The following is a 12,800-nucleotide window of genomic DNA, read 5'->3' on the forward strand; positions in this document are numbered from 1 at the left end:
TAAAACTTGAAGTACTTCTGAATGCTTGACCCTCTTTGTTACAGACAACTGAAGGGACAGCATCAATCCCTGTAATGACAAACTGAAGAGAATGTGTGTGGTTTCTCCTCTGGCTTGTCTGCTCTGTACGCCTCACCGTGTTTTGTGCAGTCATTTGCATTGACTGTGGAGCAGCACGTGTCCTCCCATGCTCTGCCTTTTGTGGGACAGGCTCATTGGTTTATAGAAGAAACTCAAAGGGACAAATATGTCAAGCACTTAAGAGAAAAGTCAAAATACGAAGGTTCTATGTAGTTATCTGTTTGTTTTAATTGAGCAGCAGTGGCAATGTTTGCAGTGTGTTGAATCAGCAGGCAGTAACTTGCATGGCATATGTCACAGTTTGCTCTATAATCACCTCACATTATCAAAAAGCTTGCCATGAAGCTAACCTTCAGCCATGGAAGGTATTGAACAGCTACTCCCCTCATGTACCAGTGATACCATTTGCAGTCTCATTAAAGCTTGTCTCTTTCTGAAACATCAGGGTTGACTCCTGTGGGGATTAGGTCCACTGTGAAGTAAGGAGCATCACTGGGAGCTTCTGACACTTGGTGGAGATGAGCCCAATTGCTCCACTTCTACCCCAGCTGGGGTACTGGGTGGCCTCATTCTACTTCTCTGGTGTTAGTGCTCACCAAGCTGTCCCTGGGCTGCTTGCTCGCTAGGTGTGTTGTTTGGTTGTGCAGAAGTGGGAAGGAATTAATTTGAGGATTTCAGCTCTGCTGTGGAAACAGAAGTACCCTTACTTGTCTAACATTATTGGAAAATAGCTATTTGTTTCTCCTTCTAGCATGCCTTCAAAAGGAAGCATGTAGAACAAACTTTTCAAATCACTGTTGGCAAAAGGAGTATTACATTTATCAGTGTTTTCTTACCTGCTTTGCTGTAATCATGTTGTGAAGTTTAATTCTATCTTTCTTTTTATTGTAATTAACCAAACTGTCTTCATCAGTTTGTATATGTTAAGTGTATACAAGAATGAAAACTGCCAGTTTGTAGCAGGAAGGAGGTAGTGAAGTGTCTGCATGTCTCAGGAACAGTCTTTATCTTATTAATAAATGATTAGTATCATATATAACTTGTCAGACTTGAAATAAAGTTCTTGTATTTTTAAGGGAGACCATTTTTAGTCTTAGGAAGTTTTCAAAGAAGTTCTTCTGTTATTTTCCTCTCTGGACTGGAAAATAGGAATTTTGATGTAAAGAACTGGTGAATAAGTGTGCATACTTTTTAACAAAGGCAATACATTGCATTAAACATCTCTACATATGAAAAAGGATTTAAAGCATTAAAGAATTTATTATTCTTCCTTGTTTTCTCTAACTGTGATGATTTATTATCCTGACTTTGTGATATTAGAGTGGAATTTCGTTCTCTGTTCATTTAAGAAATGGGATGATATGTTGCTACCTATGTAGAAATGATGTTGAGTCATTCTCGAAGTATTCTGCTATACTGATGCTGAAGTGCATTGGTCTAAGGAATGATGTTATAGATAATTAATCTTACTATATACTGGTAATTCAAGAAAATTGCTATAAATCTCTATGCTATAAATCTTTTTAGTATACTTCAAAAGCCACTCATGACCTGTAGGAAAAACGAAAATTAATTACATGGTCTTCCAAGATACGAAGCTTAACAGGGAGGTAGTTTGAATGTGATAGCAAGAAAGTGCTTTTCACCATGAAAGTAGTGTCTGTTTCATTTAGGACAGCATCCAGATGTGCTCATCAGGGATGATTTGTGCTAATCTTTGCCTACAGGCAGAGGAGAAAAGCGGTCCCAGAGTAGGATTCTGTTTCTCATCTGCGTGCTGCTTACAGGCAGGATGAGCTTCTTGCAGCATCCATGTCCAGACTTGCTGGGAGAGCTGCTCTAAACTAAATGTGCTTCCATGCTGGCTGTTCCTGCTCCATTTGCAGAAGAAAGCCAGGGCTCTGATCTCCATCCAATGTGAAGCTGTGCATTTAGGGCATCCACAGCACAGGCTTTTGAGATAAGAGGGATGCCCACGTTCTCAGTTCTGAACTCACCTCAGGTCCGTGGCTGCATACTGCTGGAGTCCCTGCTATGTCTCCAAGATGCAGCGTTGTTCTCATCCAAGAACAGCAGTATGTCTCATCAAGTGGCACCCACTTCACTGTTCGAATAAAGGAATAAAGTAATAACCTACATACTGTTTTAAGCAGTAGCACATAATATAGCAAGAGACATCAATTACAGAAGCATTTTTACATCATAGGTCTTGTAACCCCGTAATATTCTCCTCTCTTCCACTGACAGCACTGGAGGTGTGCTCTGTATGTGTTTCTGTGATGCACTGCAACATCAGCATTGCTGAAGGAATTGGGCTCTCACTGTTACAAATATTTGTATGTATGTATTTAAAAGATTCATTTTCCTTTGTTGTTTCATAAACAGGCTTTAAAAACTCTGACGCAGGGCTTTCAGAACTTACAGAAGGTACCTCTGAAGAGTCAAATATCAAATTTGCTGAAATGGAAATAATTGTTGTTACTTTCAAGCACTTAGACTGTTTTTCCGCAGACAAAATCTTGTGTTTAAGTAGCTTTGCTGTGGGCTGCTGTGTAGTGTTGCCTAAGCTCCTGTATTCACAGCTCCTGCAGGTTTGTTTCAAGTGGTAACATCTTTAACTTTCTGAAGCAGAGCCTGTGACATTTTGAGATAAGTCTGTAACAGAACAAATTGCAGCTGAGCACTTGCGGTTTATATGCTCTGAAGTAATTCATCTGAAAAATTGTTCAGTGAGTGGAAATATTCATTAGTCAACATCAGTGTGCTTCTCAGGGTTTGCTGCAGGGAAGCTGAGCAGATGAAAAGGATGACAATAGGACACTGAGCTATTGTAGTTTGGAAAATGGTAGCATAGCTGAGGTTCTTCCTCTCTCCTTGCTGCTGCATCAGAGAAGTCTTTAAATGCTTCAGTTTATCACTGGATGCAAATAGAACTTATTTGCATTTAATGTCATGGATTTGCTGTGAATTCTTTTGCTTTCTTTTTTATTCATGTTCTTATTTCCCAGCTGGCTTAGGAGTGGAGGATTATGCTTTAGAAAATAACAAATAAAAACCTTAAAAATTACTGTATTTAACCATTCCATGCAAAGTAGGGCTCTCATGGCTAAATCTTTCAGTACTTTAATCATTTGTCATCTTGTTTTAAACTGACTTTGCTAAATTTTGTGTGCTGCCTTTAACAGAACTGTTAGTGACCGTTAGAACAGCACAATGCAGCTTACGCAGTTGTGCTGGCACAAGGCAAAGAATAAACCTCTGTTTGCAAGTGTCCATTGATTTCAATGGGCTTTTCAGAAGCTCTGCATATTGCAGTTCTTAGCACCTAGGACACATTCATATTCATTATGGCAGTGCAGTCCAGCCCCTGCTCGTGACTTGTTTCTCTCCACCCCTCCTCTTCTACCGAGGCATGAAGTACAGTTATTTCTGTCGTACTACCGAGGTGTGCTGGAAGATGTTACAGCTCTTTTCTCAGAGTGTTCGAATAGGCATCTTTCAGCTTCTTCCATCTTGCCAGAAACATGTTAAACAGTAGAAATACTTAAAGCTTTTTGGACTCTCACGATGACTCGTGTGGCAGTTGAGACTGTGAGGTGCTGGGCATGTACGGCATGCAATCGTTTGTATGAGCAATTAGTGGAAGAAATAATTGGTATGTAGTGGTGCCATCTTTGATAACATGAATACTTGCTTCTTTATCTGAATGTGTGGAGGATGGGAGGATTGGTACTCTCGATGCTAATTATATTTCAAATATTTTTTGTTTGCAAGTTGGCTTTGTTGTTGGAACGCTGATGTAAACCAAATAGCTTCTGGTAGTTGGAATGCTTGTGTTTTATTTTAGGAAGTAGTACTTAGCTGTCTCTTGAGTTTAGACTTACTGATGTATCAAGTTTGTTTTTCATATGCATGCAAACAAACAAAACCAGTCTACTTGAAAATCATATTACAAGAGCTTAGCGCAGAATTTCTGTTTCATTCTCTCACATAATCGCATAATGATAAGATACAATTTTCTTTGCTCTTATCCCTAATGTATGATTTAACATCCTCATGAAATGAAACAGACTCCTGTTCAAAAAACAAAAACAACAAACAAACAACAACAACAATAACAAAAATTCCAAACATTTAACGGTATGCATTAATTGGACCCTCAATGTTTGTATGAAAGACTTCATGCTTAAGACACTTAATTTAATATCGCAGAAATGACAAGTTCAGACAGCTGTTTCGTTTGAGCATTTGATTAATGCATTTATTGTTAATTTATGACATATTACCTTTGTAGATGAACCGACTAGTCCTAGTATTGACCATGATATTGCACACATTCCTGCTTCTGCTGTTATTTCTGCATCTGCTTCTCAAGCACCTGCTATAACAACTGTTCCTCCCAGTCCTACATCTCCAATCCCTTTAATTCGGCGACAGCTTTCTCATGATCATGGTGAGTGGTGATTTGATTTTCTTTCCATGCTACTTTTTTCTTTTAACTCTCTGGAGATCAGGTGTGAAAATTGTAACCTCTTTACTGCTTGACATAAGCTGTGGAAATGTGATTCAGTTTCCTACCATGTTAAAATATTTCTACTTCCTTATAGAGTCCATTAGGCCTAGTGTCCTGGATAGCCAGCCTGCCACAAAACCAGAGAGATCGAAGTCATATGATGAAGGACTGGATGACTATAGAGATGAGGAAAAATCGTGAGTTCATGAAAAATGTCATTTGATTTGGATTTTTTTTTTTTTTTTAACGCTTGTAAAACCTCATTTGAATATCTGTTTTTGTCCCAACAGGTCCATTAAGCATGTATCTAGCTTAAAGGGCATCAAGGTAAGTAAATATTTAACAACTCTTAAAAATAGTAAATATTACTGTGATAAATTTTATGAATTGTACAACTGACATATTCAAAATGATGTGTTAAAGACGCATGAACGTCATTGCTATTGCTATCCATCAAATTATTCTTAATTTGTATTGATTTTTAAGATTGAATGTTACTGTGTGCTGTGCATATAGTGTAAGTAAACATGGTTTGTTGTCTTGTAGGCTCCCCACTTTATTCTTGATTTTTATTTTCTTCAGTCTCTGTAAATGAAGCATATCTATGTTGCCTCCAATAAAATCTTAATAATGAGAGTCTGAGACTCCCATGGTTTGTGTCCCATACTTCAGATTGGCAAGATAACTGTTCTCGTACTATCCTATGGAAACTTTAGAAATCATATTTTGCCAGGGGAATATTCTTAGGGACATTTTCCTGTATGTGGTGCCAGCTTTTAAAGAGCAGAATAGTCAATTGGAAGGGACCTACAGAGGTCGAGTCCAACTATCCAACCACTTCAGGGCTTACCAAAAGTTAAATCATGTTATTAAAGCTTTTATCTAAATGCCTCTCGAACACTGACAGATGTGATCTTGCATATAGAGATCATAGAGAAACGTGCTTAGAAGTACGCTGTGAGTTTCGTTGTGTGATGTTCTCTTTAGGTCACAGACAGTCAGAAATCTTCTGAAGATTCTGGTTCCCGAAAAGATTCTTCTTCAGAGGTCTTTGGTGATGCCTCCAAAGAAGGGTGGCTCCATTTTCGTCAGCTTGTTACAGACAAAGGAAAGGTACCTTTCATGGTTTTGTTTTTTCATTCTGTTTTTTAACCTGGCAAAAATACTAAACTGGTGGAGAACTGAGGTAAGAAACTTGGAAGCTTTCTGGTTATTCTTTCTTAGTAACATTTTTGAGATATGGACATCAATAAGACTAAGTTTTAGACCTGTTTGTTAGAAGGTTTACCTTAATGAATTTCTTAGCTTCTTTTAGAGACTGCTTTTGAAAGTATTTCATTTCTGTGAAATAAACTGTTTTCTAACAACTTAAGTAGAAAGATCCATACTGAGATAAATGTAGCTTGTGGCCTTCTTTCTCTTTGCTAATAAGGAGAAGCAATAATGCTCATGAACATTGTGGAGTTAAGTTCACATTAACTTCCTGCATGCCTATAGGATAACACTAAGAAGAAGTGGGAATGTGGAATTGCATTGTTATGTAAATGTGAGTCTGACTTGAATAAATTTTAAAAGACTGGGCAAGAATCCACTAAATATTTTTTTGCTGTGTTTATTTCAATGCATCTGTGAAATTCTGGTCACATTGTTACTGTCAATTGAACTCTCAGTGGGTAATCAGGGAGGACAGGCTATCTAACAATAATTTTTTCTGACAGAGAGCAGTTAGTGAGTCCCACTTTGGTGAAAGCTTTCTGCAAGTCATTCTTAAGTATGCTATAGATAGTTTTTAAAGCTTCTAGGGGTAGCTTATCTTAACCCAGAAACATTCATTGTAGCTAATAACCAAACTTACATACTGGTTTATATTTTTCAGCGAGTTGGTGGGAGCATTCGGCCATGGAAACAATTGTATGTTGTTCTTCGAGGTCATTCACTTTATTTGTACAAGGATAAAAAGGAACAAATGACCCCATCAGAAGAAGAACAACCTATAAGCATCAATGCTTGTTTGATAGACATCTCATACTGTGAAACCAAGAGGAAAAATGTATTCAGACTCACCACATCAGACTGCGAGTATCTGTTTCAAGCTGAGGACAGAGATAATATGTTAGCGTGGATTAAAGCAATACAAGAAAACAGCAACTTAAATGATGAGGTAATTGTTATATTCTTTTTAATACTACAGCAAAATTTGGAATTAAACAATTGATCAAAATGTATGCAGAAGCATACAAGAAAATGTGATAGGCAAGACGGTTGAGTAAGTATACTGAGTTTGTTCTTTTTATTAAAGCATGATTGTATTCTGATTATCAGTATTTTGAAACAACTGAATTAATATAATCGGTGATTTGACTGTAGATAAACTTTATATTGAGATCAGACTCGCATTATAAAGTAGTATGTGCAGTTGCATGTTGTGGTAAGTTTCTCAGTAATTAAAAATTGAAACTTTGAAGGATGTTCATTTCTTTGATTAAATGGTGATGAGTTGAATGTTAATGCTAAATACAAAGCAAGCTTATGCTGTTATATATAACATATAATATCTAGCCCAAAATGATCTTCAGTGCATTTTCATTTCAGTGATGAAAAACAGAGGAATGTTTTCATGTCTGTGAGCATGCATATCTGTTTAGTTCTGAAATAATTACCCAAATGACTATATATATATAATATAGTATATAATATAATGACTGTATAATAAAATAATGACTATATATATATAATATAGTCATATAATATAGTATAATACATAGTATATATATTGTATATGTGACTATATATAGTTATATAATAGTTATATAAATATATATCTTATTATATAATATATATAATTCTATTTGGTAATTATGTTATTATATAATATATATAACATTTATATATTGTTTTATATATATAAAATATATTTATGTAACTTTTATTTAACTATATATAGTCATACATAAAATATTTTATCTATATATATATTTATAAATATATTTTTATATATATATATATAAATGTGTATGTCATTAGATGGATAAAAGCATGCTTTGAATTCAGGGCTGTTTCAGCTGTATGCATAGTAGTAACGGTATGACTATAATGTGTATATAAGATTTGATTTTTTTCATGGGAGGTTTTGTTGACTTGCATGTTTTCTATTTGAAGTAACTTCCAGTTTAACAGGATTTAATCACATACCTCCTGCTTTGAAAATAGTAATATCTAATGTGTAATCACTCATTTCAGTTTTCCTCATGGTTTTCGAGTGTTCTGTGTTTATTGTTCCTAAGGACTGCCTGCTAGATTTTTAAGTGTACTAAAATATTGTTTTTTGTATGTGTTCTGTTGATGGGAGGAGGTAATGTTTTCTGAAAGTAAAAACTGTTGTATTTTGTAAGATTATAAAGTAGATCTCAATTCATTTTATAGGACACTGGTGTCACTAGTAGAGACCTAATTAGCCGGAGGATTAAAGAATACAGTACAATGATGAGGTAGGTAAATTACATGCTGCCAGTAGTTCTTGTATGCTTATCTAGGTTCTTCTTAATGAAGTAATGTATCTTGCTTCAGTTCTTCAAGCAGCAAAACAGAGCCATCTCCCAAAACACCTCGTCAGAGCCTAAGTATCAGACAGACTCTGCTTGGAACTAAAGCAGATCAGAGGACCCAGAGTCCACATTCTCCCAAGGATGAGTCAGAGAGGAAGCTTCTCACTAAAGGTTTGCATGTTTCTTCTTTTTTTTTTTTAAATAATTTCTTTAGTTCCTTATAACCTCAGTATGAAGCTATCAAGGTGCTTTATTCAAGTTCTTCAAACTCAAGAATATACATCTGAAAACCAAGTATGAACTAGTAATTATAGCTGCAGCTGTATATATTCCTAACAAACATTCCCTTACTCATTCTGTGGTGCAGGTTATGTAAGTAAATTGCAGATGTTAAGTAAATTCTAAACCTACTGAAATATTAGTCCCAGAAAGAGTTGAGTAAGAAGTACTATTGTATTAGAAAACTTGCAGTACAGGATGAATGGGAATTGTAATTTGTTACATGAGTTGTATAATGGAAGTAAAGAGTTCAGCTGAACTTCTAATCTGATTTTGTATAAATAATATTCTAAAGAATTTGAGTCCCTTTTGGGACTGATTCGGGGCACCTGAAACCTTCTAATTACTGAAGGTAGGTCTACACAATGTCAAATATTAGTGTGGCTGTATTAATTTCTTGGCTGTTTTGTATGTCACCGTTATTCAGTAGCCATGTAATCTTAATTTAGGGAATGTTGTGGATTTTAATTTTTTTAATGTAATCTATGTATATTTAGTCTTGGTATGATAAAATTACATCGTATCATCTACCTACTTCCTTTTTCTGAGTATGGGTATATTCAAATGCATTAGTGAGTTGTTGTGGGAAACTGGGCCAGGAAAATAGGTTAAAAACAGAAAGGATAGTGACATACTATTTTCTTTTTTGTAAATGTTACATGTGTTTGTAGTAACTTTTGTGACTTAAATGCCTTGATGTGTCTTCTTTGCTTTCTTATTTATGTAACACTAACAACAAAAAGATGAGACAAGCCCACCTAAAGATAAGGGGACATGGAGGAAAGGCATTCCAAGCATTATGAGGAAGACATTTGAAAAGAAGCCATCTGCAGTCGGAACATTTGGTGTCAGACTAGATGACTGCCCCCCAGCACATACCAACAAAGTATGAAGGAACAGTTTTTCTTTTCAGTGTGATTTTAAATGCTTTTTAATGCTTTTTTTCATGTATATTTTAAGAATGTATGTGTGTGTGTGAGTGTATACATATATATATATATATATACACACACATATATATATACATACATATAAAATATTTTTTTCTTCAGTATATCCCACTGATTGTTGATATATGCTGCAAACTAGTTGAAGAAAGAGGTCTTGAGTACACAGGTATTTACAGAGTTCCTGGAAATAATGCTGCTATCTCAAGTATGCAAGAGGAGCTCAACAAAGGAATGACTGACATAGATGTTCATGATGATGTAAGTCTTCAATCACAGTGTTTCCACTTGGAACTTCTGAAAACTTCTAGTTGTGCTATGATTATAGAAATACAAAGACTATCTCCTTTTCTTCTAAACGTTTAGAAATGGCGAGACTTGAATGTCATAAGCAGTTTGCTGAAGTCCTTCTTCAGAAAGCTCCCAGAACCCCTTTTCACCAATGGTGAGTTGTTCACCTTAGCTTTCTTCTTTATGAGCTACTGTTGAACGGTTGTCTTGAAACTTTCAGATGATCTGAGAGAAAATGCAGTGAAACTAATTCCGGAATAAATGCTTTTACTTCCTTAAAGAATGGGGAGTCACGGTGATAGAATTTAAAAACAAGAGCTGAAAATATGATTTGTCTAATTGTACAATAATTAGTGTTCAAATATTGTGCCAAAATAGTGTATCCATTTTCATATTCTGTTTACTTTGGCATACTAAACAAACAAAACAAACCCATCAAATCTTATTTTTTACTTTTATTCTGTTGCTATTTCTGGAAGAAGAGCAGGAGGGTGGAAAGGCAGCAAGATTTTGGTATTAACTCTGATTTGGTGGCTATAAACAGATCTTTAAACGTTAGATCTTTAATATTCCAGTAGAAATAGTAATGAACAGAGAGCAGCAGCAGAATTTGACTTGATTTTTTTTATGCCATGTTACCTTTGCACTATTGTTTTTCGTACTCATCTTAAGTTTTTAAATAAACCAAACAAAATAAACTTTTCAGGGGAGATTCTGAACACAGTCTTCTACTACCATAAATTAGAGTGTCACGTTTCTCAGGTCTGGGGAGACTGCAGTGCACAGAGTGCAGCAGATGAACTTCACTCTTAAAACCATCCTGCACGCTAAAGAGTAAATTAGATCAGTTTTTGGAGTTGCAATGTATTTTTCTCACTAAGATTTAAGAAACGAAAACATGAATAGCTTAGATTTTAATGTGAAACAAAAATAAGTAATGCTTGCAATTTCACTATTATAATGGCCTATGAAGGTTGTTTTTTTCCTCACACTTACCGTGTTTGTATGCAGTATGGGTTAACTTACAGTTTCCAAAGGTCTTACCTTTGTGATCAATTTCTGCTTTTTTAACAGACAAATATGCAGATTTTATAGATGCCAATAGAAAAGAAGATCCAGTTGAACGTTTGAAAACACTGAAGAGGCTGGTAAGCTGAAATCATGTGTCTTGTGTAGCATTGGCATACCTTTGTAGGTATACTACAAAATAAGTATTAAACATTTGATATTCTGAGCAGTGATTGTTTATTTCAGATTCATGATTTACCTGAACATCATTATGAGACGCTCAAGTTTCTTTCTGCACATCTCAAGACAGTAGCAGAGAACTCTGAAAAGAACAAGGTAACGGATATAAAAGCATACTATATTTTGTTTTGATCCCTTTCTTTAAGAGCAAGTTTTTGTGCATGATTATTTCTGTTGACTAAGACCGTAACTTATTATTGTAGATGAGATTAAAACCTCTGTGATGTTGGAAGATTTTTGGATTACATCCCATCAAAATATTCATGTTTAGTGTGTATGAAGTTTATCTGAACTGGTGCTAGTTGTTGGGTGAAAAACTGCATCCTAGATTTATCCCAAGTCTGTAATTTTCATGTAATCCACTTAGACACCAGTAGGAGTGTGTCTGGTCAGGGATTTCAACTAGTTTAAACTAACAATTAATATGCCACATATTCACAATATAAAGCTTAGAGGAATGCACAGTTGACTTTGAAGATAGCATGAAAGTAGGTCTCTAATAGCACTCTTCTGTAAAACAAGAACTTTTTTTTTTAACAGTGCAGACTCCAATAAAACACAAGATCAGTCCTTCTATTAGATTTTGGAATCTTTCAGAGTAAAAAGTTAGGGACAAATCTTAAGTGAATGTCTATGACCTGAATAAACCAGTTGACAAAGGCTTGGTTGCATCAGCTTTGTGTGAAGCCTACATTCCTGGACACTGAAATCAATTGAAGACTAGGATTTGCTGTAATAACTCAAATGTTTGACCTTTTAGATGCTTTTTAAGAGGGCAAAAAAGCATGACATATAGGGTAGCAATCTTCTAATTAACACCTTTTGTCATTTCCACTGGCTGGGGACGTTGGCTTTTGTTAAGTGCTTCTGTATATGCTATAATATCTGACCGTAAATGCAAATAACAGTATCCCTTTTTTTTTTTCAGGGAAATGTAGATAAATACAAATCTGTGCATTATGGGTGTGCTTGTAGGTGTTCACATCAGGGCATATGGCATGATGCCTTGTTGCAGGGATACAGTAAAAAAAACAGAACACTGTGATTTATGTGAAATAGATGAACTGTGGCCAACTTTAAATCAGAGGAGAAAATTGCAGAATCATTAAGGTTGGAAAAGGACTCCTAGGAGGACCCCTAGTTCAACCATCAGTCCATCCCTACCACGCCAGCTAACCATGTCCCTCAGCACTAGAGTCATATTTAAAATGAAATTGGCAGGTTCCATTCTAAAAATGAGTAGACCTATCTGTATTTATAAAGATAAACAAAAAGACAGAACCTTTAGTGTGACTATAGTTAACATTTTAAGAAAGTGATACTAAATGCCATTAAGTCCAAAGCAAACATTTATCATTTTGTTTTCACTGTACTGCATAAATATGGTTTAAATAATGTAAATACTATAGAATGTACAAGGCTGGGCAGATAAGGTTATATAGTAGTACGACGTGTTGAAGGCCACAGTTCACATCAAAGTGAGCAGCAGGGGCTTGGGTCATTCTCTTGGAAACTTCCTTCTTGTAAGAGCAAGAACATTTTCAGCCTATTCTGTCATAACAATAAGTCAGAGTAGTAAGCATGAATAGAGGATTAGTATTTTGCTGCTGCTTTCTTGCCATTGTTTGTTGGAAATTTAACTTCAAAAGGGAATTAATTGGATGATTAATGTTGTGACATTACTGGACTTAACTCGGTCTATGAGTAGTTGTGTTGGATCTGTCATGTTGGATGCTGCCACATTCTTGATAGTAAATGTGAATTGAATGAGCTCTTGGTCAGTAGGCATAACGTGCCATTTGTTTACTGTCTAAACTTTAGTGTATCATGTAAGTATTTTCAGGGGAAAACAAACAGGGAATTACCAATGTCTTTGAAAATTTTTCTTCTTCTATT

The 12,800-nt window shown here is 35.5% G+C and overlaps 1 protein-coding gene across 5 annotated transcripts in view; it reads left to right on the forward strand.

Moving 5' to 3' along the window:
• Window positions 1-12,800, forward strand: part of ARHGAP21 (Rho GTPase activating protein 21) — a 109,885-nt gene that overhangs the window by 90,286 nt on the left and 6,799 nt on the right. For 3 of the 5 annotated variants that reach the window (XM_015281380.3, XM_015281382.3, XM_015281379.3), the window contains 12 exons: window positions 4,376-4,534; window positions 4,689-4,791; window positions 4,885-4,921; window positions 5,582-5,707; window positions 6,471-6,755; window positions 8,018-8,082; window positions 8,162-8,310; window positions 9,162-9,304; window positions 9,471-9,626; window positions 9,732-9,810; window positions 10,731-10,804; window positions 10,911-11,000. In XM_015281380.3, the coding sequence (XP_015136866.2) occupies window positions 4,376-4,534; window positions 4,689-4,791; window positions 4,885-4,921; window positions 5,582-5,707; window positions 6,471-6,755; window positions 8,018-8,082; window positions 8,162-8,310; window positions 9,162-9,304; window positions 9,471-9,626; window positions 9,732-9,810; window positions 10,731-10,804; window positions 10,911-11,000 (1,466 nt within the window). The remainder of the gene's footprint in view (window positions 1-4,375; window positions 4,535-4,688; window positions 4,792-4,884; window positions 4,922-5,581; window positions 5,708-6,470; window positions 6,756-8,017; window positions 8,083-8,161; window positions 8,311-9,161; window positions 9,305-9,470; window positions 9,627-9,731; window positions 9,811-10,730; window positions 10,805-10,910; window positions 11,001-12,800) is intronic. The other 2 variants (NM_001398251.1, XM_015281381.3) reach the window with 2 other exon arrangements.

The sequence above is a fragment of the Gallus gallus genome, chromosome 2 (assembly GCF_016699485.2).
Source record: "Gallus gallus isolate bGalGal1 chromosome 2, bGalGal1.mat.broiler.GRCg7b, whole genome shotgun sequence".
In the NCBI taxonomy this organism is placed as follows: Eukaryota; Metazoa; Chordata; class Aves; order Galliformes; family Phasianidae; genus Gallus; species Gallus gallus.